At 53.2% G+C, this 24,821-nt stretch overlaps 2 protein-coding genes across 11 annotated transcripts in view; one reads left to right on the forward strand and one right to left on the reverse strand.

Moving 5' to 3' along the window:
- Window positions 1-22: 22 nt before the first annotated feature.
- Window positions 23-5,417, forward strand: RHBDD3 (rhomboid domain containing 3). Of its 6 annotated transcripts, XM_027566410.1 has the most exons (8): window positions 23-109; window positions 633-789; window positions 1,716-1,800; window positions 2,387-2,576; window positions 3,211-3,594; window positions 4,456-4,618; window positions 4,707-4,994; window positions 5,082-5,417. In XM_027566410.1, the coding sequence occupies exons 4-8, from the start codon at window positions 2,429-2,431 to the stop codon at window positions 5,257-5,259; spliced, it is 1,161 nt and encodes a 386-aa protein (XP_027422211.1). In that variant the 5' UTR covers window positions 23-109; window positions 633-789; window positions 1,716-1,800; window positions 2,387-2,428; the 3' UTR covers window positions 5,260-5,417. The 6 variants fall into 6 exon arrangements, with proteins under 6 accessions (XP_027422211.1, XP_027422210.1, XP_027422209.1 ...); XM_027566409.1 differs by lacking the exon at window positions 1,716-1,800; XM_027566408.1 differs by lacking the exons at window positions 23-109; window positions 1,716-1,800 and adding an exon at window positions 122-455.
- A 256-nt stretch (window positions 5,418-5,673) lies between these two features.
- Window positions 5,674-24,821, reverse strand: part of EMID1 (EMI domain containing 1) — a 40,229-nt gene continuing 21,081 nt past the window's right edge. For 2 of the 5 annotated variants that reach the window (XM_027566404.1, XM_027566407.1), the window contains 2 exons: window positions 15,918-15,962; window positions 5,674-6,429 (listed from right to left, as the gene is read on the reverse strand). In XM_027566404.1, coding sequence (XP_027422205.1) covers window positions 6,208-6,429; window positions 15,918-15,962 — 267 coding nt within the window. In that variant the 3' untranslated portion in view covers window positions 5,674-6,207. Of the gene's footprint in view, window positions 6,430-9,615; window positions 9,707-10,544; window positions 10,630-15,917; window positions 15,963-24,821 lie in introns of all 5 variants that reach the window. The other 3 variants (XR_003515169.1, XM_027566405.1, XM_027566406.1) reach the window with 3 other exon arrangements.

Genomic DNA, 24,821 nt, shown 5'->3' on the forward strand with positions numbered 1-24,821 from the left:
ACCTGCCACTTCTCGTCCTTCGCGCCCGCCTCTCTAGTCCTAATTCTTTCTAAAGAGCCCCGGATGTGATGAGCGGACCAAAATAACACCGCAGGGGCGGGCGCGGCGGGTGAGCGGATCTCGGTAACGAGGCGGAGTGGTTCTTTGGTCGACGCCGGGTCGTTTGGGGAATGGTTACGCCCGCTGGTTCTAGGGACCGTCTCTGAAGAGACTACCTTGGAGGGAAACGGAGGCCGGCGGGAACACTAGGGGGAAGGGACCCGGGCCTGAAACAACTGCTGACTAATCGGCGGACGGCTGAGGAGGGGGTGGCGTGCCGACCGGTCGGCCGGGGTCACGCGCCGGAGGGCGAGCAGAATGGGCTCGGGGCGCTTGGACCTCGGCGGGAAGCTAGAGTACCGACTGCCAGCCGAGGGCCCCACTCGGCCTTCGGGGGGCGGGGGGCGCGCTCCGCAGTGAGTACCCCGGACACGTGGCCCGGCCGCGGGGGAGGGAGCCGAGACCGGTGGGCTGGATGGGAGGCCCTGAACGTAGCGCCCAGCTCGAGAGGCCCCCCACCCCCACCCCCCAGTAACGGTCGAGGTTGCGAAGACTCTTTTAATCACCCCTCATCCAACACTTTGTTTTTACAGAAGGGGAAACTGAGACCCAAGGAATTTGGGTACATCTCCTAAAGTCTCACCCACACCCGGGACCGCCCCCCGCCCCCCGCCAGCCCAACTGTCCATGACCCGGAAGAATCATCCCCGTCCCTATCTTTCCATTCTGTCCTTCCGGTTTCCTGGAGAGGTAGGCGGGCTCTGAGGGTGCACAGCTCCATTTTATAGATAAAGAGACTGAGCTCTGCAGCGTTCAGATCCTAGTTCAGTTACTCTTGTTAAAGTAGCCCGGGGGGAGGGGGGTGATGGTGAGGGTGCAGGAAGATGGCAGTGCACCAGCCTGACTTCTTGGACTCAACCCGATCTCCCTAGGCGGATGCCCAGGTCCAGCAAAGGGCAGGGCTCATTCAAATCCTTGAGCGGGACCTGGAACAAAGCTAGTGTCTTTCTTTTCAACGATCACATACAAAGCACGAGCTGTGTGCTAGGAGCACCCTGGGAAACTTGGCCGTGAGTGAGAGGAGCATCCCTCCTCCCCCAGTTCAGACCACCTGCCTAGAAAACTGGCCAAGCGGTACTCATTAGATAGGGTAGGCTCCATGATAGTGGGGGCGAGGGGCGCTTTGAGCTGGGCTTCAAAGGATGAGTAGGAGTTTGCTGTTGGAGACATGAAGCGAAAGACATTGCAGGCAGAAGAGTTTATATTTTTTCTGCAAGAGAGTGGCAGGTGGGTTTTGATGCCAAGGATGCCCCTGACAAGGGAGCAGATGAGGCAGCCCTCTTACCTCTGGGATTTCCCTTCCTCTCCTGTGACATCGGCTCAGTTGGAGTCCTGAGACATGCTAGGGTACCAGAGTGAGGGGATTCCGGCAAGGCTTATCAGACAGGCTGGATGTGAGGAGGGAGAACACGGGAGGGAAAGCCTTGCTTCGTGGGCAGGGGATTGGCACGATTGAGGGCAGCTGGGCTGGAGCAGCTGCTTCCGTGTTGAGGCCTCTCCGTTGGTGGGGACGACCAGGGTGGCTACCATTTATCCAGCAGGAGTTGTGGGCCTGCCTAGTCCATTCCTTTTTCTTATCCTACAAGGAGTAAATTTTCTTAATCCCCAATTTACAGATGAGGAAGGAGAGGCTCTAAACTTGCTCAGAGAGGAGTAGACAACAGGAAGAAGTGGAGTGGATCCTGGAATCTTCCTGTGAAAGTGAGGGCAGGGCCAGAGGGGCTGCGATCAGGGCTAGAGGAGAGGGGTGTCTCTGTCCCGTGTCACTGTGTGGACTCCGGCTGCCCCTCCTCCAGCCCTCTGGCTCCACCTGCTCCCTAATCTGCCTGCCCTTTGGCTGGCCTTGCCCCCTCGGTCAAGGGCAGCTGAGGCCACCTGGAGCTCTTAAGTCAGTGGAGCGGAGCGGGAGGAAGGTGGCTGGTCTGTAGCCAGAGGGAATAGGGAGGCAGAAGATGGCATTCAGTTTGCCCTGGTGGGCCTGCACAAAACCCCCCTAAATTGGGGACCCTGGCGTCCCCGTTCAACTTGCTGCTCTCCGTGCTCCCCAGTCTGGGCGCCTTTTCAGGGCCCATCGGGGCCTGGCCTCTTCGCTGTCACACATAGACAGGGGACAGCAGTGGCTAAGCACAGGGCCAGACTCTGAGCTCTAATGCGGCCAAGTTGCTGCACCAACCTCTCCAGCCTCGGTTTCTACTTCTGTAAAACGGTGCTATTGCTATGGTAGCTGAAAGGAGGTCAGATAAAAGCTGCAATAATAACTGTTGTTATTGTTTTCCTTTACCCCTAGCACACAGTCCCACGGCCACCTTTGAGCACCTTCAGCCAAGTTATGCATGCCAGAGGCCCCCCTGGCCTACCGACTCCGGCACTGCCTCTCGCTTCCTCTGTCCTGATGCTGCTAATGAGCACCCTGTGGCTGCTGGGGGCCGGCCCCAGCCTCGTCCTGGCCCCAGAGCTGCTGCTGGACCCTAGGCAGGGTGAGGGCCGGCCACATGGGGCTTGGAGGCAGGAGATTTGCTGTAGGGCCTGAGACCAGTTGGCAGGAGCACGTGCGTCCTGCAGCGGTCAGGCAGGGGTCGGACCCAGCACCCCGGGGAAGGTCCGCCTTGACAGGGAGCATGCCCAGCTCAACCACAGCCGAGGAGGGAGGGCAGAGGGGCCAGCACAGGGGTGGGAGCCTGTGAGTAGGAATTCTTTTCAGATGGCTCCCCTGTCTGGTGGCTTTCCCTTAAACTAAGGCTTTTAGCTAAGCCCGAAAATGGGGAGGAGGAGCTAGGGGTTTGAGGACTGGCGGGAGCTGAGCACCTGTTTCCCAAGAATTTGAGGAACTCAAATGATGTTCACAGAAATGATGTGACTTACCTATGGTTGGTTGCTCTTAAGAAGACTGATTGTTGGGTCTGGCTTGTTCTGCTTAAAGCAGCAGTGGGGAGGGTAGCCATAGTGTTTGGAAGCCCTTGGTCCCTTCGACCAGGGCTGAAAGTGCTGGCTGTGGGCAGGCTCTGGCTCCCCGGGAGGGGAGACTGGCTTGGTGGATGGCTCTGGCACACCTGGGCCAGACTCAGGGGCCACAGCCCCTAACCTGGCACATAAGCCCCTTCTCTCCCCCAGCACACCGGCTGCTCACACATGCTCTGGGCCACACGGCCCTTCCCGGCCTGCTGCTCAGCCTGCTGCTCCTGCCCACACTGGGCTGGCAGCAGGAGCGCCACCTGGGCACGCTGCGGTTCCTACACGCCTCCAGCCTGCTCGCGCTGGCCTCCGGGCTGCTGGCCGTGCTGCTGGCAGGCCTCGGGGTGTCCGGTGCAGCCGGGGGCTGCGGGTACATGCCCGTCCACCTGGCCATGCTGGCGGGGCAGGGTTCTCGCCCTCGACGGCCCCGGGGGGCCCTGCCACCATGGCTCCTGCCGTGGCTGCTGCTCGCCCTGACACCACTGCTCAGCTCCGAGCCACCCTTCCTGCAGCTCTTCTGCGGCCTCCTCGCTGGCCTGGCCTGTATCCTTTGCCGGGGCCCAGGGCTGCTGTGGACGTGCGGGTTCCGTGGCTGGGACCCCAGGGTGCCAGGGAAGGAACTGGCATGAGAGTCAGGCCCCCTCATTCACACGCATCCCAGGGGCATCTCTGAGTGTCCTCTCTCTGGCTCTGGGCTGGTGACTGGGGGCTCGTGGCCACGTAGAGGTGCCATTTAACAGTTTAAAGGAGAGCCTGGGAGCTGAGGGGCCTTAGGAGGCGCCTAGCCTGGACGTCCCAGTGGAGATGGCAGTTACCCTGAGGCCGTGCAAGATGAGGCGATGGTAGACGAGGAGAGCACAGGCCCGCAGTCAGCGCGGAGGGTGAAGGGCCAGGGTGAAAGTGAGCCTGGGGCTCTCCTGGCCCCAGAAGGGGGTGTGGTGCGGGTGTGTTAAACACAGGTTTAATGCCTTTCGGGGCGACACTGCAGTCAGAGGGAACAGTGGGCGCAGGCTGGCCCTGGGGGTTGCTTAGGACTGGGGATGCCCGGCCGGATCCTGGAGAGGGGAGCGTGTTGCCCTCGCTGTGACAGTGCCCAGTGTCACAGACCTGAGCGGGCCCACAGGGCTCAGGAGATTGCAGATGGGGTCTGCCAAATCGGGGTGAGATGGGTTTAGGGATGAGGCACGCCACTACCTCTTGCTGGCTGGGTAGCTGCAGGCGGGTCCCTTTTCCTCTCTGAGCCTCCATGCTGATAAGGGTGATGACACCGCTCTGGCAGGGCCATGGTGAGGAGACAGGAGGGAATGCCCGTCACACACCTGGCACGGGGCCCGGCATGTGGCGTGGGCTTCCCCCGGATGCATGTGGTTTTCCTTGACCAGCCGCCCTGCCCCGGGCAGACAGACGCTGCCGGGGCCTTCCGGTGGCTGGAGCTCTCGGAGCAGCGGCTGCAGGCGCTGCAGGAGGGTGTCCTGTGCAAAGCCCTGGCTGGATGCTGGCCGCTCCGGCTCCTTCCCGCCCCAGGCGGCCCAGCTGAGCTGCCCGTTGCCCATCCTGCCGGAGTGAGGTGAGGGTGATGCCGAGGACACTGGCCCTGGTGGTGGCAGCCGTGCCGGTGGCTGGCAGTCAGCCTTCTTCTGCTTCTGCCCCTCCAGGCCCCCCACCCCTGGACCTCCCCGCATGGCCTCCCCTAGCCTCTGGCCCCTCAGTGAAGGCTCAGCCCCGATCCTGCCAGGCCTGAAGCCTGTGCAGCCGCTCTTGGAGGGCTCCTCAGAGGCCGGACTGGCCTGGTCTAGGCCCGGCTTCCCCCCGGGGACCCCGCTGTGGGCAGCCCTGGACCAGCAAATGCTGCAGGAGGGGATCGAGGCCTCGCTGCTTGAAGGCCCAGCCCAGGGCCCTGAGAGCCCACTCTGGCTGCCTAAGTCCTCCGTCTCCTCTCTGCGGTAAGGTGGGGTGGGTGGGGGGGGTGCCTTGTTGTGGGGGCTGGAGGTGGCCCTGACCCTCCCTTCCCATCCCCTCCCCTGCCACAGGCTGCAGCAGCTGGAGCGCATGGGCTTCCCCACGGAGCAGGCGGTGGTGGCTCTGGCAGCCACTGGCCGAGTGGAGGGGGCCGTTGCATTGCTGGTCGGCGGGGAGGTGGGCACTGAGGCGCTGGTGACTCAGGGGAGGGAAGGGCCCACCCACCCTGAGGGTCCTGGGCCCCCATAGCACAGACAGGCCCTCAGGTGAGAAGAAGCCCAGCCTGTGAGGGGGACGTTGAAGCCCCAGCCCTGTCTGCTGAGAGTCAGGAGGGGGTCCAGGGTGGCCCCCCAGCACCCTGCCCCAGTACTGTTCAGAATAAAACACAGTTCACTTTTCAGCCTGGATCTCGTGGGGCAGTGCTTGTCTGACTCTTAGTTTGGCATCGGGGTAGAATGAGTGAACGAGCAGTGAACAAACGGCCGACTGCAGGAGGGCAGTGCTCTTCCTGGACGCCTGGCTCTGCCCCCCTACCCTGTCCTCCGGCTACCCAGGTGATGGACAGGGAACCCTGGCTCCATAGCCCTCGGGGACAGTGAAGGCCACTGAGGAGAGCTGCTGGCCTGCCTGGCCGCACCGTCTGAGCGCACACAGACCAGGCCGGTGGGCAGTCAGGCGGGGGCCTTTATTGGCTGATACGCATCTACCTGCTGGGGCTGTCACAAGCGGGTGTGGAAGCAGGTGGCCCCCTCCCCCAGACCATGGAAGGGACTGAGGGTTCAGGGGTCAGAAGTGACATAAAGGGCCCTGAACATCCAGTCAGATCAGGTAGCTTGACCTCAGGGTCAGGAAACCAGCACCAGAAAACGAGGAGGGGTACAGATGGGCCCCCCAGGTTTGGCTGGGGAGCCGGGAGGTGAGACTGCCCACCCTCGTCATCCCTGGGCGTGTGGAGGGGTGGGCAGCTCCAAACAACAGAAGCTCCAACCCTGCCGGCCCCCGCAGACCTGCATCACCCCATTTCACAGAGGGAAACTGAGGCCCAGGGCCCTGAGCAAGGCCTCACCTCTCACCTGGGCCACGCCTCCCTCTCAGGCCCTGGTCCCTGCTCAGCCTCATAGGAAGCAGACGTGCATGGGGTGCCAGGACCAAGACCCCCACCCAAAGGCCTAGGTGGTGGAAGGGACCCTGAGGATATTAATAAATATGGGCGGGCAGACCCCAGAGGCAGCTGGCACAGGCCAGGCTGGGAAGGGAAGCCTGGCTGGCCCTCCCCAAGGGGCCACCACCACCCTCAGTCTCTCTCGTCTCGGCTCCTGGGGGCCACGATCCGGTAGCTGGCCGCGTGTCCTCCCCTCTTGCCCCGCAGGAGGCTGGGGGTGCCTGTGCTGGCGAGGCTTGCCCCCGACCCCTCTGGTTCTGCCGGAGGGAAGAAGAGAGGGAGGGATGGAGAGAGGCCAGGTTAGTGAGGTCTGTGTGAGGCACCCACCTACCCTTGGCCTTCTGGGGGTGGGGCTCTGTCATCTGGAAGCAGAGCTGTGGGAAAGAAGGGGGTCTGGGAAGCTGGTTAGTGCCCGTCCCCCTGGGAGTTACTATCCCCTAACCCAACTACAGCGCTCAGGGCCTCTACATGATTTTCTGTGACAGGTGGGGATGAACCCACCACGTTTCTGAAATGCTTCGTACGTAATGGATGCGCCATGAAAAAGTGCTTTTTCATTAACGTATTTTGGATGTGGAGGTGCGCCCTGAGTCATTCCCATTTCATAGCTGGGTAGACTAAGGCCAGGCATCACTCTTTCTCTCTCCTTGAGTTATACGACCCAAGTGGAGAAGGGTTTAGAAGGCCAGGCTCTGCCGCTGACCTACTGTGTAGCTTTGGACCTCTGTCAGGGTCTCAGTTGTCTGATCTCTAAAACCTGGGGGATGGTCCAGATACAGAGGCCTTGGGCAACTCCAGTAATTATTGGAGTCAGTTCTGATTTGGCTATGGTGACATATGCCCCAACCTGCAAATTAGCTGACCTCCAAAAGTAAAACTGAATAATTGGCGTTCTTCCCACCTGGCAAACTCCTACTCATCCTTCAGAACCCAGATCAGGACCTACCTCCTCCAGGAAGCCTTCTGTCACTATCACCTCAGTCCTTCTCAAATGAGGGGATAGGCAAGTTGGAAGGATGGGCTGTTTTTCCAGAGGGAGAGCCCCAGGATGGAGGACTTGGCTGAGCCTCCAAAACCCTGTTCACAGGACCAACACTTGGACTCTGGTTGCGCATCAGCTTCACACTGAAGGCCAAGTGGCTGCACCCTCATAGTCATAACTGTCTAGTATCCTGGCCCCGTGCCCCATGAACCTCTGGGCTGAGATTCGGGGCAGACAGGTATCTGCAGTCACAGTCAAAGGAGTTTGTGCCCCAAACCAGGGAGCACGGGGAGAGGGAAGCCCAGAGCTCAGGTTCCAGCATCAGCTCAGGCCAAGTCCTGGCCCCACCGTATTCCAGTCGTGCGGCCTTGAGCAAGTCCCAGGGGAATGTGGGGTGACACTGCTGGAGTCACACTCCTGTGAAGTGTGTAAGGTGACCAGGAGTGGAAAGTGGTTTTCACAGTAAATACTGGGTCTTGATAGTCACAAGGCTGGTGTGTTTTCAACTCTTGCAGGTCTGGTCGCTGTGAGTCGGTCATGAGATGCTGTTCTGTCATGGCCAATGCTGTTCTGACATGACCAAATTCAGGTTTTCCCTGGGCCCCCCTCAGTGCCTAGCAGAGCAGAGAGGTCGGGGAACCTCTGCTGATGGAGCCCGAAGAGCTGGAGCTTTAGGCCAGACCTAGGGGACCCCAGGGGCTCACAACTCTCCCAGTGTCATTGCAGGAGTCACGAGCCCTCTGAACCTGTGCTTCTTCCTCTGTGAGGTGGGCATGGTACTGCCCACCTAGAACGCATGTTACAAGGACTGGGGATGCTGAATATAAGTTCCCCGGCCCGGGTGGCCCAGCTGTGTGACAGCTGTTACTATTACTGGTGTTGATCACAGTCTAAACACGAGCCCATCTGGGTCTTCTGTAGCCATGGTGTATGTGATGGAGCAGTGGGGACGGTTCCATCTCCTCTGCTCCCCTCCTCCCGCAACCCCCTTCCAGGCCACACTGAGTGGACATGGGCCCTGCCAGGTGCCTGGCACTTCCTCCCTGGGCTGCTGAAGGAGGGGCAGGGCACAGAGTCAAGGCCACAGTGTGTCCCTTCTGGCTCCTGTCCCAGTCCTCCTGAGGGGGGTGGGGGGGGCACCTGACAAAGAGCTGAGAGCCTGGGATTTGGTCCTTGGTCCTTCCTCTGGGAGAAGAGAAGGTCTGGGAGATGGTTGGAGAAGTTTCTAGAAGTTGGGGAAGCCATGTGGCTCAGCAGGAGCAGCTCTGGAAGCAGACCCCGCACACCTTCCCACCCCTGGAGAGTGGGGCTCTGTGGGGGCTGTCCTCTCCCCTCCTCCTGGCACTCGGAGCCTTCCATGACTAATGCGAGGGTCCCATCTCGCAGGAAGGCTTCCCCTCACACACATCCTTTGGCGTACCTGTTCCCCACGCCCCTCACCTCTGCAGATGCTGAAGACCCTCCGCCACCAAGGCAGGTACCCTGAGACCGGCCTCTGCACCTGCCCAGACCCAGAACGCAGCTGGTGTGCCCTACACTTTTGCCAAATGAAGGAGATAGCTCTGACCTTAGCTCTCCTTCCTGCTGGGGGCCTCAGTTTCCCCATCTGTAGGACAGACATGAGGTTACGTGTGATGTCTGAGGCCGTGTGCACTGAAGCGTTGAGAGATGGGACATCTGGGAGGAGAGTGGCCGTTGGGGCCTCTTTGCAGGTAGAAGAGGGTTAGCCCCAAGGGCAGTCAATCCCTGCCTCTCTCCAGGGCCGCCACAGACTCCAGTTTAACTCTGGTAGGCCTCCTCAGCCCCATTGTGTCAGCCAGGTGGGGCTAACCTCTTTTCATGTCTACATTCAAGGACCTTCTCCAACGGGGCCCTGCCAGATCATCTAGCCTCAGCTCTCACCCCTCAGCAAACTCAGAACAATCCCTCTGGGTTCTCTCTGGTCTCTTGGCTTTTGGCCATGCTATTCCTTTTGCCTGTTCACTTGCCCCCGATCCTGGCCTTTCAAGTCTCCACTTAGATGCCTCCTTCCGGAAGCTCTCCCAAGATGCCCTCTGCCATGCCCCAGCCTGCTTCAGGAGCACTTCGGTGCTTTCCTGGTTGCCAGTACTCACTCCACTGGGGTATTCCTCACCCTGGGTTTAACACCCAGCTCCAGGGCTCCCCTCCCCACCTGCCCGCAGCAGCTCCCTAAGTTCCACGAGAGCAGGATTGTGTCTCTCTTATCTGTTGGAACCTGTCCAGCGAGGTACCTGGCACAGAGCAGGTGCTCAATCACTCAGGAACTAGTTACCAGAACCTTCTCTGTGCCAGACACCGTCTGCTGGCCGGATGGAAGGGCTGAAGAGGGGGTGGGGGCTGCTAGTCTGGATCCAGTGTTGGGAGGTGCCGTCTGTGTCCCCAGGCCCTTCCCAGGCCCTTCCTGGCAGGGGCTGCCCCTGCCTGCCCGCCCTGCCATTACCTGGCCAGATGATGGCTTCCAGCAGGGTGACCCGTCTGGCCAGGAGCTCCAGCTGAGCCTGCTGCTGCAGGAAGCTCTGTAAGCTAGGAGCCTGATGGGAGATCGAGAAGAGCAGACGGTGCGAGTCTGGCCTCCGGGGGCAGGCTGGGCCAGGGAGTTGAGGGGAGGGGCAGGAGCCTCTGTCAGGATCTTGTTCTCTCCTTCTAAGTGGGGACGGGGCTCACTTGGCTCCTCAAGTGACCAGATGGGTGGAGAACTGGTGGATGACTGCCTGGGGGAGGGTCTCTCAGCCCACTCATGGGGCACTTTGGGACCAGGAGGGCCTGCTTAGTGAGTGCCTCTTGGGTCAGAGCTGGAGGGTGGTACATAACCCAGAATCCCCTGGGACTCGAGCCTGCCTATGTCACCCACAGTCCCCTGCCCTGCTGGAGTCCAGCCCTGTGACCTGCTGGCCCATGGACTTGCACACTGGCTCTGTCTGGAGTCTGGATCCATCGCCCATAGTCCTCCTGGTGGCCTGGGTTCTGACGTTATTACCCACAATCCCCTGTACTGTTGCAGTCTGGTTCTTTACCCACAATCCTCTGCTACCCTGGAGCTTGGCTCTGTTGCCCATCATTCCCTTCAGACTCAAAATCTGTCCGCCCTGGCACCCCTGCAGGCCTGGAAACCACATTACCCACAGTTTCCGGAGCCCCAGGTCTGACCACAGGGGTGGGGGCCCGGGTTTCTGGGGCTCCCCTCTTCCCCTGTGGACTCGTGGGACCAGTCATCGAGGGATGGGTGGTCTTGACCTTTCACGTCCCCACCTGGAGAAGGTCAGGTACCTTCTCCGGCCTCTTGACTGGGCCCAAGCAGCTCCACCCTGGAGGGCCTGGGGAAGGCTGGCGGGTGGGGGCTGGGCTGTCTGTCCGTCTGTCTCTACTCACCATAGAGCCCAATCATTGTTTCCAAGATTAAAACCCTCTCAGCTAAAATCTTCAAAGCCTCGCGTAGTTGGTGCAACCCCTCCCCCTGTGAAGGAAAGAGACAGATGCAGCCGTGAAGAGGGCAGGGGAAGGGGGCCCTGCAAAGCTTGTTGGAGGCCCATGCCCCACCCTGGACATGCACCCGCAGCCCCTCACCACCTGCCACAGCCCAGGGCCCACGGACAGCTGGAACAAGACTCGGAGAAGACAGGAGGGGGACAAGGCAGGCAGAAGCAACCCCCTTGGTAGGATCCCACCCAGCTGTCTGCTCTCTGCCCACAGCCCTGCATATCTTCGCTGCACTGGAGGCAGGGGGAGGCCAGTCTGCAGGGGCACTCCTGCTGTCCCGGGGCCTGCCCGGAGGCTGCCCCAGAGCCCCAGCCGCTCTTCCGTCTCCGCTGCCTGAAACCAGCTGCTCTCACAACATCCGCAGGATTCCTGCCACATCCCTGGGCCACTTGCACTCTTGTTTACTTAGCAGTCTTTGAACTGACTCAGTTTTGCCTTCAAGACTGTGTTTGTCTCAGCTAATTAACTCCACCAGTGGGATCAGGCTACTTTCCAATCGTCTTCCCACTCATGTCCAAATGAATATATCAGAGTAAAATCAGAAGATGTCTGAGTGGCATCACTGTTGGGAAGCTAGGCTTAAAATGCTGGGAAGGCTGAAGTCCAGGCCCAGGTGCGCCCTTCCCTAGTCCTGTTGGGCCCCTTCCTCCCAAGGGCTCTGACGGCTCCAGGTCCATATGCTGCACATATGGCTGGGAGCCCAGCCCTCAGCCCCGCCCTTTTGTCTCAGCTGAGTCTCCAGCACCCCTCAAACCCCTCCCCTGGACCTCCCTGCTCCAGGGTCTCCTGTCTCAAGTAGCGCTGACGCTGCCCAGGGCTCTGGTCAGGGACCACCAGCTGGCCCTCACCTTCACTTCTTCCCAGTGTCTGTCTGTCTGTCCTTTCCTCCCCCTAGCATAAGGCCCATGGTCTTGTCAGAACCCCACACTCCCTCACTCCTTCCTTCCTCTTTCCTAGTCCAGACTAAAGGTACTTCCGGGATGTAGAGATGTTAATTCTGACCAAGCAACAGCCCTGACACATCTGGGAGTCTCTCTCAAGTCCTTTTCCTCAGTGCAGATTAAATGAAGGGATGAGGTATAATACGCATCTTGGTACAATTGCTACCTTCAAGGTAGCTCTTCCCACACAAAACATCTAACAAGAGTCCTCGCAACGTGGCTGTTCTGAACGAGTCCATGGCCATGCTAGGACTGACCCTTGTAATCTGGCTGTCCTGTCCGTATCACATGGATGGGACTACTCTCAGGCCACTGCCTGGCCATGGAGCCTGGGGGGTCGCCCTGAAGTGAGCCCTCTTCAAGTATTACATGCATCTAAAAGTGGATGACCTTCAAGAACCACATTGAGCCGCTGGAGCATGGACAGTGGGACAAGCTGACATCACACGTCTCCTGGTGAGATGCAGTAAGAGGGCAGCGCCTCCCCAGCTGGCGGAGGGCAGTTCACCTGCATCTCCTCCTGAGGGAACTGTCAGGCAAATCTAGATGGAGGGACAGTCTCAAAAAGACAAACTCGAGAGAAGGAAGAGAAGGGCAGGGGGCCTGTTCTGGATTAGAAGAACCTAGCGACGTGACAGGAGAAGGCGATGGCACCCCACTCCAGTACTCTTGCCTGGAAAATCCCATGGGCGGAGGAGCCTGGTAGGCTGCAGTCCATGGGGCCGCAGAGTCAGACACAACTGAGCGACTTCACTTTCACTTTTCACTTTCATGCATTGGAGGAGGAAATGGCAACCCACTCCAGTGTTCTTGCCTGGAGAATCCCAGGGACGGGGGAGCCTGGTGGGCTGCCGTCTATGGGGTCGCACAGAGTCGGACACGACTGAAGTGACTTAGCAGCAGCAGCAGCGACATGATAACCAAATGCAATACACGAATCTTGATTTGATCTTGGATTTTTTTTTTAAACCAGCTACAAAATGCATTTTGGAGATGACTGGTAAAATTTATAGGTAGTGAAGTGAATTCACTCTGTGTGTCCGACTCTTCGCGACCCCATGGACTGTAGCCTCCCAGGCTCCTCTGTCGATGGGATTCTCCAAGGCAAGGGTACTGGAGTGGGTTGCCATTTGCTTTATAGGTGACTGTGGTACTGTGGCTCTTTGGGAGAACATCCATGCTCTTTCAAGACACACACTGATGTGTTGGGGGAGATGCAGATGAGGTCTGCAACTTACTTTCCAATGGATTAGGAAAAAAAAAGTCTGTAAGTATATAAAGATTGAAAGAACAAACATGGCAAAACAGTAATAACTGGTCAGTCCAGAAGAAGGGCATAAGGATAGTCACTGAACCAACTTTTCTCTATATTTGAAAATTTTCCAAGTAAAAACCTGGGGGAAAAATGCAAAAAAAAAATATTCTGGGTAAGTGGCCTGCTATTTGCACCGATGATGTCCCAGTGCCCCCAAGCCTGGCCTGAGTGTCCAGGGCCTGCTGGACAGCCCCTTAGCTGTCACACAGACATTCCCCATTTTCCACGGAGAAAGCTCAGAGGGCCAGCTTCCCCTGGCTGTCTTCTGTCTTTCTCTATTGTAAACATCTCCCTTAACTTCTCGCCCCCTCATTCCACAGCCAGACTAGCACCCACGTGTCTCTCAGCTCCACTGACATCTGTCCATCTTCCGCCCCCTCCCAGTTCTGGCCCCCACAGCCTCTTGCCAGGATGACGAGGACAGCCTCCTGTCTAGTCTCTCTTTCTGCTCCCACGTTGCTCCCTTTTCCCATCCATTCTCCATGTGGCAATCAGAGGGATCTTTGGCTAACAAAAATCTGACCACATCACTCCCCTACTTAACATTTCAACGCGTTGCTCCCCACTGCCTACAGCACAAACTTTACACTCCTCAATATGGCCTCTTAAGTCCCCAAAGCCTCTGACTCGTGTCTCACTCCTTGCCTGTCACCCTCTGTCGCTCCAAGTATTTGCAGCTCCTCAGACACCCCAGGCTTGCCCTCGCCCCAGGGCCTTTGCACACGATGTCTCCTCTCCTCTGCCAGAACACCCTTTGCCAGGCCTCAGCCTGAGTCTCCTCATCCAAGAAGATGCTGAGTTGCCCCCTGCCATCACAGCTGAGCTCCCCCTGTCCTGTCACTGCTGGTTACTGGTCTGTTCCCCCCTACTCCTGCTGTGACCACTCTGAGGGTGGGCACTGTGTCCAAATCACATCTGTGTCCACGGTGCCCAGTCTGGAGCCTGGCACCACCAAGGAGGTGCTTGGGGAAAGTTAGCTGGTTCCCCAAGCCCTGGGAGCTGGAAAGCCTGGGCTTCAGTTCCAGCTCTGCCAACAATTCACTCTGTGGAGTTGGGCCTCAGTTTTTCCTATCTGAATAAGGGGTATGGGCTTTGGTCTGGACAGGCCAGTGCCTGCAGCGCATCCTCATGACCACTGGGTGTCACTGCTGAGCCACAGACAAGTCAATGGCTGCAAGAGCTTCACCAAGTGGTGACTAGCAGGTGGAGTGTGGGTACAGGAGCCCTCCCCACTCGGACCTCATCCCCACCTGCCCCCAACAGAGCTGGCCCTCCCAGCCCCCAGAGCCTCATGCATCCCCCAGCCCAGCAGGTCCCCTCCCAGGCAGGCGGCAAGCAGGGACAGGAGAGCAGGTAGGTGAGGGGAAGGCAGGTGGATGGGCAGGGGCCCTGCTACCTCATGGCGGTGGGAGTCCCTCCCAAAGGTGGTTCTGAGTTTGAGGCCTGTTCTGAGAGAGCTCAGGCATCTGTTTTCCTGTTGGGCCCCCCATATAGGGATGGGGCTGCCCAGCCTAATTCAGCCTTCACCCCACCTCTCCCACCTCCCCCAGGCCTCTGAAGAGGCCAGTGAAGGAGCCGGAGGGCTGGGATCTCCTGGGTCTAGCTGACCCCCAGCCCAGCTCATGCCCATGCTGTCAGTGTGCTTAAGAGGCTCTGGAGCCACTAGCGGGTGGAAGGTGGGGAAGCGAGTAGGGTGGCAGTGAGGGGCTGGGAGAGGCTTGCTAGAGAGGTAGCAGGACCCCACGAGTCATGGGAAGACACAGGGGAGGGCTCGTGCATGGTGGGGGGCTCCCACGGCTGTATCCATCACTGACCCACAATCAGGAGCAGAGAGGGCGGGGCAGGAGCTGGGTGCTCCCCATGTCTTCCTTAACTAGCGCCTGCCAGGAAGTAGGGCATCCCAGCCAGACTGCACCAGGAGTGGGTGGGGGAGGGAGGTGGGCACAATGCCAGCCTCCAGAAGAATGCCCCAGTGGCCTCTCCTGTCTGCCCCCATCCCGTCCATTTTCCAAACGCCTCCTATGGCAGTGGTGGTTTCCAGGTCCCTGCATCGTGGGGCTTCTGGTGCTTCCGCCATGTTTCCTGGTGGGGGGCGGTGATTTCTAGGCCCTGAAATTCATTCACTGCAACTCCCTCTCGTGACGGTGAAGGCTTCTAGGTCCCCTTTCCCGTTTATTCTATGTCTTCTGTGCATGTGACAGTTTCTAGGCTTCTTTTGTGTACGGTGGTTTCTAGATCTCCTTGTTTCATTTTCCATGGTTCTCTGGTGCGTATGACAGTTTCTAGGCCTCTCCTTCCCCTTCTCATGGGTCTCCTGTGTATGTGACGGTGTTGAGGATCTCATGTTAATTGTACGTCTTCTGGGTACAATGGATCTAGGTCCCTTGACTTCATTCACCATGTACACTGAGTCCATGATGCTTTCCAGGCCTCCCTTCCTATGATTCACCGTTTCCAATGTGTACCGTTTGTACCACCATTTCTGGTGGTGTCCAGAGCCCCATCCCTTTTACCAAAGGGCTCTTGTGTATTTCGGTGTTTCTGCACCTCCCTTCCTGTGCTTCATGGCTTTCCTAAGGCCAGTGGGCCAGGAGTGGCCCCCTCTTCTGTGTGGGTATTGTTTTCCTGCTTCCCTTTCTTTTGCAGACAGGGGAGCAGAAGCCAAAGCCCTTGCTGGGAAGGGCTATGGGGGCAGGGCATGCAGTCTGGACTGGGTCAGCCCAAACCACCCAGGAGGAAGCGGCAGGGTCACCCTGGCCTGCAAAGGCCGCAGAGAGAAGACAGAGACAGGGACGAAGACAGAGTGTATAGGTCTGCTTACAAGGCTGGCCCTGCCCACTGGGGAGGGACAGGGTGCTGGGAGGGGGCAAGGGCTGAGAACTGGCAAGGCTCTGCCCCGGGAGACCAGGTTGCAAAGGGGATTTGGATGGGCTTCCCCCACCCCCATATAACCTCCTGAGTGTCCAGGGCAGGGGGGCAGTGGGAGGTCAGCGCTGGGCTAGAGCTTACCCAGTGGCTCTTCTCACCAGGGTCTCCTTTGGGGCCAGGTTCTCCCTGCGAGGAAAGAGAGAGGTAGGAGCAGTGAGAGGGAAGGAGAGAGGGCTTGGGGGCTGTGGAGAGAGAGAGAGAAGCTGAGTTAGGCTGAGACGGAGAGAGATACAGAGTGGCTTGTTTGGACTAACACAAGATAAAAATGCAAAAAAAAAAAACCAAAAAAAAACACAACTGTTTGAAGGCAATGGAGAGTGATAAAGAGTAGCCAGTAACTGAAGGATATCTGACCTTAGAAAGAAGGGAACCGCACTGGGTAACACCCATACTTTTATGGCTTTTCCTCTGAGGGCTCATCCCAGCCCTCTCTGCCTGGCAAATGGCTCAAGCGGGAAGCTTTGGTCTTCCTGGCCTGAGGAGTCAGAGGTTGGGGTTGAGACCGCCCAAGGAGGAGGAAATTGAGGGGAAGATACTGGAAAGCAGGAAGCCACAGTAGGGAAGCAAAGTCAGTAGAGACACTCTTCTCTAATCTGTGGATGGTCTGTGAACTGCCCATCCTAAAGTCACAAAGCTGAGAGCAAAAGTCAACACTCATCAGAGGACAATTCTCTTCACTATGACATCTATATTGTCCAATATGCAACACAAAATTATTAGACATACGAAGAAACTGAAAAATGTGACCCATCCTCAACAGAAAAATCAGTCCGTAGAAAGAGATCCATGGGCAACCCAGATATTTGAATTACTAGACATAGAGCTGAAAATATCTATGACACACACTATTGGGTGTAAAATAGGCTTAAAATGTATTGTAAAACACAGGGAATGTAGCCAATATTTCGTAATAACTATAAATGGAAAGTAACCTTTAAAAATTGTATTAAGTTTAAAATTTTTTGATAAAATAGAGTAAAATCATTTTTAAATTAAAAAAAAACCGTGACAAATATGTTAAAGAATCTAGTGGAATTGATATAATGGGTGATAAGATGGAAAATTTCAGAAGGGATGTGAAAATTATAAAAAAAGAATCACATGGAAATCCTGGAAATGAAAATAATATTAGAATAATTCCTTAGCAGGGATTAACTGAAGATGGGCCATAACAGAAAGAATCAATTAACTTGACAACAGGTCAGTGCAATAATTCTAAACGAAGCACAAAGAGAGGAAAGATTTTTTTTTTTTTTAAATGACAGACCCTCAGTGACTCACGGGAGCCTCACTTAAGTGTAACTGGAGTCCCAGAGGAAAGAAGAGAGGGCTGAAACAGAAAAAACATTTGAAGACACATCAACCAGTTGTTTTTTTTTTTTTCCAAGTGTGATTGAAAATCAAAACAAAACAGATTTCTGGTTTCTGGTCCAGCATATAAAGACCTTAGAAGTTGCCATTCTGTCCTCACAATAAGTAAGAAGTTGAACAAACTGAAAAATCAACAGTTCTTTGAGCCATCAAAGATGTAAGGTCACCGGGCAAACCACTGCCTCTGCCGCATGCCCCCGCCTCCCCCCATCCCAAACTGCAGAGACAGACAGGCGATCATAACTGAGTGCAGCAGGAGCCTTCCTGGGAACCCAGTGCCAGGGTGGTGAAGCCTAAAAGTAATTGCCAAAATGCTGGAGGCTCAGTGTGGACAAGTCCCAGGGTTGAAAATTCCAGGGGACCCAGTCTCGGGTGGGGCTGATGGTGGAGTTGGGGGGCATGGCAGAACGCTTTCATGAGCTTTACCTCCAGGAGTTCTAGCTGGTCCTCACAGTGAACCCTGGAGAAAAATCCCTTCCTGTTTTTTTTTTTTTTTTTTTTTTCTGGGGAAAGGGGAGAAGAACCATCTTGAAACACCCCAGAGCATTCTGTTCTTCTTAACAAGGCCTGATCACAGGAGAAACTACTTTGCCAGAGCCTAACTCGCTGGGATCTTATCTGTGCCTAATTAACATGGGAGTTGGGAAATACCCAGGTTTAGCCAATTTTAGCCTTTGACGTGGGACAAGGGAAATACCCCAATTCCAACCCCCTCTGACCATCTTGTTCCACTTAAAGGGGAGAAACCAAAATAAAATTGAGAAGCACTGGTGAGGTTCACCATCCAGGGCCACAGGCTCAATGAAACCCTGAGACCCAATGATACAACCACAGAGCACTTCCTCCTGACACCTCACCACGGCCTTACTAAAGGCCTGCTTACTGCAGAGGCTCGTTGCTGCTGTTGTTTAGTCACTGAATTGTGTCTGACTCTTTTGTGACCCCATGGGCTATAGCCCGCCAGGATCCTCTGTCCTTGAATTTCACAAGCAAGAATACTGGAGTGAGTGGCCATTTCCCTTCTCCAGGGGATCCACCCGACCCAGGGATCAAACCATGTCTCCTGCATTGCAGGTGGATTCTTTACCACTGAGCCACCTGGGAAGCCCACGTCCTATCTACCTTTCAACAAAAAAATTACAAGACGTACTACAAGGCAAAAACACAGTTTTAAGAGGCTGAATAAATATCAGAACTGGAGTCAGATAGGCTATGTATGTTGGAATTATCAGATTGTCTTAAAAAAAACCCACAAATACCCAGAAAGAAAACTGCTATGATTAATACCAAGGGCTTTCATGCGAAAAATAGACAACATTTAAGAACAGATGGCTAATATAAGCAGAGAAATGGAAATTCTAAAAGTCAAAGAGAAACACTAGAATTCAGCTGAAGGCCCTCTTTATAAGGTCAGTTAGCTCAGAACAATCACATTCTTCCCAGGCCTCTTAATAAATAGTCCTGCCCCAGTAAAGGCCCTTCTTGCGGGTATCAGAGACCATGCTCCAGAAACACAAATCCAACAGAACTTCAGCCTTTAGTCTCCCAGATAACACCTGCCCTGAAGTTCTACCAGAACAGGAAAAAAAATCACGAGAACGCTACCTGAAGCCACAGGCTCTTCAGTCTGCTGGCCAGGATTTCATGCCTTAAAAGATCTTCAAGGGAAGCGGAGAGTAACAGGGGAGAAGCACGGGGGAGAGTCAAAGGTGCTGACCAGTTCTGTTTCTTAAGCTTTTTGTGTTGGACACATGGGCCTAAGATTTAATATTATTTAGATTTTTCATGTTGAAAATATTTTGGTACAGTGGATAAGAATCTGTCTGCCAATGCAGGTGACATGGGTTGAGTCCCTTGTCCAGGAAGATCCCACACACCGTGGAGCAACTAAGTCCATGCAGCACAGCTGCTGAAACCAGTGTGTTCTAGAGACCAAGAGCCACAGCTCCTGAAGCCGGTGTGCCTGTAGCCTGTGCTGCACAGCGGGAGAAGCCACTGCAACGAGAAGCCCACGGACTGCCGGGAAGAGTAGCCCCGCTCGCTGCAGCTAGAGAAAAGCTCACACCACCACGAAGGCCGAGCACAACCGAAAATAAAAATAAATAAGTTAATTAAAATATTTTTCATTCTTCTCAAGCTCACATGGAACATTCACCAAGGCAAACCACATTCTGGCCCATAAAATATATCTCAACAAATTAAAAAGAATAAACACCATACATTGGGCTTCGCTGATAGCTCAGTTGGTAAAGAATCCACCCATAATGCAGGAGACCCCAGTTTGGTTCCTGGTTCGGGAAGATCCACTGGAGAAGAGATAGGCTAACCACTCCAGTATTCCTGGGCTTCCCTGGTGGCTCAGCTGGTAAGGAATCTGCCTGCAATGCGGGAGACCTGGGTTTGATCCCTGGGTTGGGACGATCCCCTGGAAAAGGGAAAGGCTACCCACTCCAGTATTCTGGCCTGGAGAATTCCATGGACTGTATAGTCCATGGGGTTGCAAAGAGTCAGACACGACTGGCGACTTTCACTTTCACACATCATACAATGTATACCCTTAGACCATAATGGAATTAAACTGGAAATCCCTAACAACGGGACTTCCCTGGCAGCCCAGTGGTTAGGGCTCCGCACTTGCACTACAGGAGACATGGGTTCCATCCCTGGCTGGGGAACTAAGATCCCGCATGCCACACGGTACAGCCAAAAAAAGAAAAAGATAATCAGAAACTCCCCAATACTTGGAGATTAAACAGATTTCTAAATGACACACGGGCCAAAGAATAAATCCCAAGAGAAATTTTAACATACTCTGAGCTACATGAAAATAAAAATGCTACTTAGCAAAATTTGTGAGGGACGGTAAACAGTGCTCAAAAGGAAACTTAACTATAAAAGTACAGTAGTCAGGACAGTGCAGTATTGGCTAACTAACAGTTAAATAGGTCAATGGAACAGAATAAGAAAGCCCAGAAACGGACCCACATAAATACTGTTGACTGAGCAAAGGAGCAAAGGCAACATAATGGAACAAAGATAGGAACTTCCCTGGTGGTCCAGTGGCTAAGAGTCTGTACTGCCAATGCAGGGGGCCAGGTTTAATCCCTGGTCAGGGAGCTAGATCTCACGTGCTGTGACTCAGGGTTCGCATGCTGCGACTAAAGATCCTGCATGCCGCAACAAACATGGAAGAGCCGTGGGCCGCAATTAAGACCAGTGTAATTAATTATTTAATTTTAAAAAACTGGTTGAAAAATGCAAACACATGAATCTGGACACAGATCTCACAGTCTTCATAAAAATCAACTCAAAATGTATCACAGACCTAAATGTAAAATGCAAAACTATAAACTATAAAATTCCTAGAAGATAACATAGGAGAAAACCTAGATGACCTTGAGTTTGATGATGGCTTTCTAAGTGCAATGCCAGAAGCACAATTCATGAAAGAAATCATTGATAAGCTGGACTTTGTTAAAATTACAAACTTGTATTCTGCAAAAGCGAGTGTCAAGGTAATTAGAAGACAAGTTACAGACCTGGAGAAAATACTTGCAAAAGATATACCTGATAAGGGCTTCCCAGGTGGCCATAGTGGTAAAGAACCCGCCTGCCAATGCAGGAGACAAAAGAGATGCTGGTTTGATTCCTGGATAGGGAAGATCCTCTGGAGGAGGGCGTGGCAACCCAATCCAGTATTCTTAACTGGAGAATCCCCAAGGACAGAGGAGCCTGGTGGGCTATAGTCCACAGGGTTGCAAAGAGTTGGACACGACTGAAGTGACTGAACACACAGGCATACCTGATAAAGGTATATAAAGGTATATCTTTGTGTATCCAAAAAATACGAAGAACTCTTAAAAATTCAACAGGAAGAAGACAACCTAATTTAAAAAGTTCTTGCACAGGAAAGGAGACCATCAACAAGATGAAAAGACAACCTACGAAATCAGAGGAAATACGTGCAAATGACATATCCAATAAGGAGTTAATATCTGAAACGTGTAAGGAACTTATACAACTCAATAGCAAAACCCCAAATAAGCCAATTTAAAAATGGACATGGACAGTTTTGCAAAGAAGACATAAATGGCCAATGGGTGAAAAGATGCTCAGCATCACTAGTCATCAGGAAGTGCACCTGCTGGGACGTCTGTTTTCAAGGTGAGAGATAATGAGTGCTGGTGAGCGTGCGGAAAAAGGGGGCCTCTGAATACTGCTAGTGGAAATGTAAATGCATCAACCATTACAGAAAACAGTATAGAGGTTCCTCAAGAAACTAACAGTAGGGTATCCACCCAAAGGAAAGGAAACCACTGTCTTGAAGAGGTGCATTCACCGCAGTATTATTCACGATGGCCAGGATGTGCAAAGAGCCTGCATCTACTGATGGATGAATGGATACATACAACGTGCGGTATTTACACACGCACACAATGGAATATTATTCAGCCTTTAAAAAAGGGGGGGGGGTCCTGCCATATGTGACAGCATGGATGAATGTGGAGGGCATTATGCTAAGCAAAATAAGCCAGACGGAGGAAGACAAATACCGTATGGTGTGTCACTTATGTGTGGAATCTGAAAAACAACCAAAAACGTTGAAGTCAGAGAAACAGTAGAACGGTGGTTGCCAGGGACTGGGTTTGGGGGAGGGAAGGAATGGGAAAAGGTTGGTAAAAGGATACAAACTTTCAGTTATAAGATGACTAAGATTTTTTTTTTCTTTTGGCTGAGCCATGGGGGTTGAGGGCTCTTATTCCCCCAACTGGAGACTGAACCTGGGACTCGACAGTGAAAGTGCTGAACCCTAATCGCTGGACTGCCAGGGCGCTCCCAGATGACTGCATTCTAACCTAAGGATCTAATGTATGGTACGGTGACCAGAATGAGTCGAAATGTACTAGAGTCTATCTCAGTATTCTCAACACACACACGGAGTGTTTCTTACACAAACCATTTCTCATAAAACTAAACTTACTTTTACCATATGATCCAGCAGTTGCATTCATTGATATTTAACCAAAGTAACTGAAAACTTACACCCACACAAAGACCTGCACCTACATGTTTGCTGCTGCTAAGTCGCTTCAGTCGTGTCTGACTCTGTGCGACCCCATAGACAGCAGCCCACCAGGCTCCCCTGTCCCTGGGATTCTCCAGGCAAGAACACTGGAGTGGGTTGCCATTGCCTTCTCCAATGCATGAAGGTGAAAAGTGAAAGGGAAGTCGCTCAGTCGTGTCCGACTCTTAGCAATCCCCTGGACTGCAGCCTACCAGGCTCCTCCGTCCATGGGATTTTCCAGGCAAGAGTACTGGAGTGGGGTGCCATTGCCTTCTCCACACTTAGATGTTTACAGCAGCTTTATTCACTATTGCCAAAACTTGGAAGCAACCAAGATGTCCTTCAGTAGGTGAATGGATAAATGAATTGTCGCACATACAATGTGATATTATTCAGATCAAAAGAATTAAAAAGAGATATCAATCCATGAAAAGACAAGCTAGAACCTGTAATGTGTATTACTAAGTGAAAGAGGCCAATCTGAAAAGGTTACATACTGCATGATTCCAGCTATATAACATTTTAGAAAAAGAAAAAATATACGAGACGGTTAAAAGATTAGTGGTTTCCAGGTGTTACAGGGGAGGGAGGGATAAATAGGCAAAGCACAGAGGATTTTAAGGGCAGTGGAATATTCTACATGACAGTACTACGGTGTGTGCACATCACGATACATCTAACAGCATCTGTAGACTGTACAACACCAAGAATGAGCCCTAACGTAAACTATGGGCTTTGGGGGATAACGACATGACAACCTGGGTTCATCAACTGCATCAGCTGATGTGAGATGTCGGTGGTGGGGGAGGCTCTCCACATGTGGGGACAGGGAGAATATGGGAACGCTCTGTACTTTCCACTCTATTTCGCTGTGAACTCAAAAAATGCTGTAAAAAAGAATTGTATTCACTAAACAAAACAACCAACAAAAGCAAGACCCAGAAACCTTACAGACCCAGGAATTTCAGCCAACCCAAAGCAGAGTAAACACACAAAAAATCACACCCAACCACACCATGATTGATCTGATGAAAACCGAGGGTGAAGAGAAAAATCTTAAATGCCAAAGGAAAAAAAAAAAAAAAGACATATTATGCACTGGGGAAAAACAGTAAGAACAACAGCCAGTTTCTCATGAGAAATTATAATTGTCTACGTAAAACAGAAGACCACGGAACAATATCTTTACAGAACTAGAGGGGGAGGAAACTGCCAACCTATCATTTTATAGCCAGTGAAAATAACTTTCAAAAATTAAGGTTCAATAGAGACAGTTTTAGATAAACAAAAGCACTGAGGCTTTGTTGGCAGCAGACACACATTACGAGAAAGGCTAAGGGACGTTCTTTAGGCTGAAGAGAGACAATACCGTATGAAAATCCGAAGCTAAAGGAAGGTATGGAGAGTATCAGAGATGACAAACACGTCATTAGATGTAAAAGACTTTTTTTTCAAACTTCTTTAAAAGTCAACTGGTTGTGTAAAGCAATAACGACAGTGAATTGAGGGTTTAAAACAAATACAGAAGTAAAATTCGTGACGGCAACAGCATGAGGACAGAGGGGGGTGAATTATATGTTTGTGATGGTCTTCCTTATACACGAAAAGGTATAACAATTCAAGTAAATGGTGCTAAGTCAAGGGCACGTCTTGTTATCCTTAGAGCAGCCACAGAAGAATAACACAAAGAGGTATAACAAAAAATATCATTAGTGGAGATAACACAGAATTGTAAAGAATTCTCAATCCAAAAGAAGACAGGAGAAGAAGAGGAAAAAAATGAAGTCAAGAGGAGATTGAAGTAAACAGAACTCCAACAGCAAGATGGTTGACTTAAACCAAACCGTATTAGTAGTGATGAGATGTGTGCTCAGCCGCTGAGTCGTGTCCGACTCTTTGTGACCCCGTGGACTGTAGCCCACCAGGCTCCTCCGTCCATGGGGATTCTCCAGGCAAGAGTACTGGAGTGGGCTGCCATGCCCTCCTCCAGGGGATCTTCCCAACCCAGGGATTGAACCCAGGTCTCCGGCATATCAGTAGGGATACATATCATTAAATGTAATGAACTCAATAGTCGACTCTTTCAAAAAGAAGGACCCAAGTATATGTCTTTTTTACAAGATGTACTTTAAATAGGACACAAATAGGTTGAAAGTAAAAGGATTGGAAAACATACACCATGCAAACACTAGGCATAAAAAAAAGCTTGAGTGGCTATTTTAATACCAAACAAACTAGAATTCAAGACAAGAAGTATTATCAGGGAGAAAGATATTCATTTCATAAAGATAAAAGGACCAAGAAGACATTAAAATCTTGACTGTGTATGCATCTAATAACAAAGCTTCAGAATACATGAAGCAAGCACTTCCCTGGTGGTCCAGTGGCTAAGACTCCATGCCCCCAGTGCAGAGGGCCTGGGTTCGATCCCAGGCAGGGGACTAGATCCCACGTGCCACAACTAAGTCCAGGCACCACCAAATAAATAAATTAAAAAAAAAAAAAAAAAACAGGAAGCATAAATTGACCAGATTAAAGAGAGTGAAGTT

This window comes from Bos indicus x Bos taurus, chromosome 17, assembly GCF_003369695.1.
Source record: "Bos indicus x Bos taurus breed Angus x Brahman F1 hybrid chromosome 17, Bos_hybrid_MaternalHap_v2.0, whole genome shotgun sequence".
NCBI classification, from domain to species: domain Eukaryota; kingdom Metazoa; phylum Chordata; class Mammalia; order Artiodactyla; family Bovidae; genus Bos; species Bos indicus x Bos taurus.

What these genes read in the sequence shown, in the direction of transcription:
- RHBDD3 (XM_027566409.1), top strand. Translation starts at nt 727, where the DNA reads ATGACCCGGAAGAATCATCCCCGTCCCTATCTTTCCATTCTGTCCTTC. An exon ending in CCTTCCGGTTTCCTGGAGAG is followed by an intron (nt 790 to 2,386) that starts GTAGGCGGGCTC and finishes CTTTACCCCTAG; the next exon opens with CACACAGTCCCACGGCCACC. An exon ending in GCTGCTGGACCCTAGGCAGG is followed by an intron (nt 2,577 to 3,210) that starts GTGAGGGCCGGC and finishes TCTCTCCCCCAG; the next exon opens with CACACCGGCTGCTCACACAT.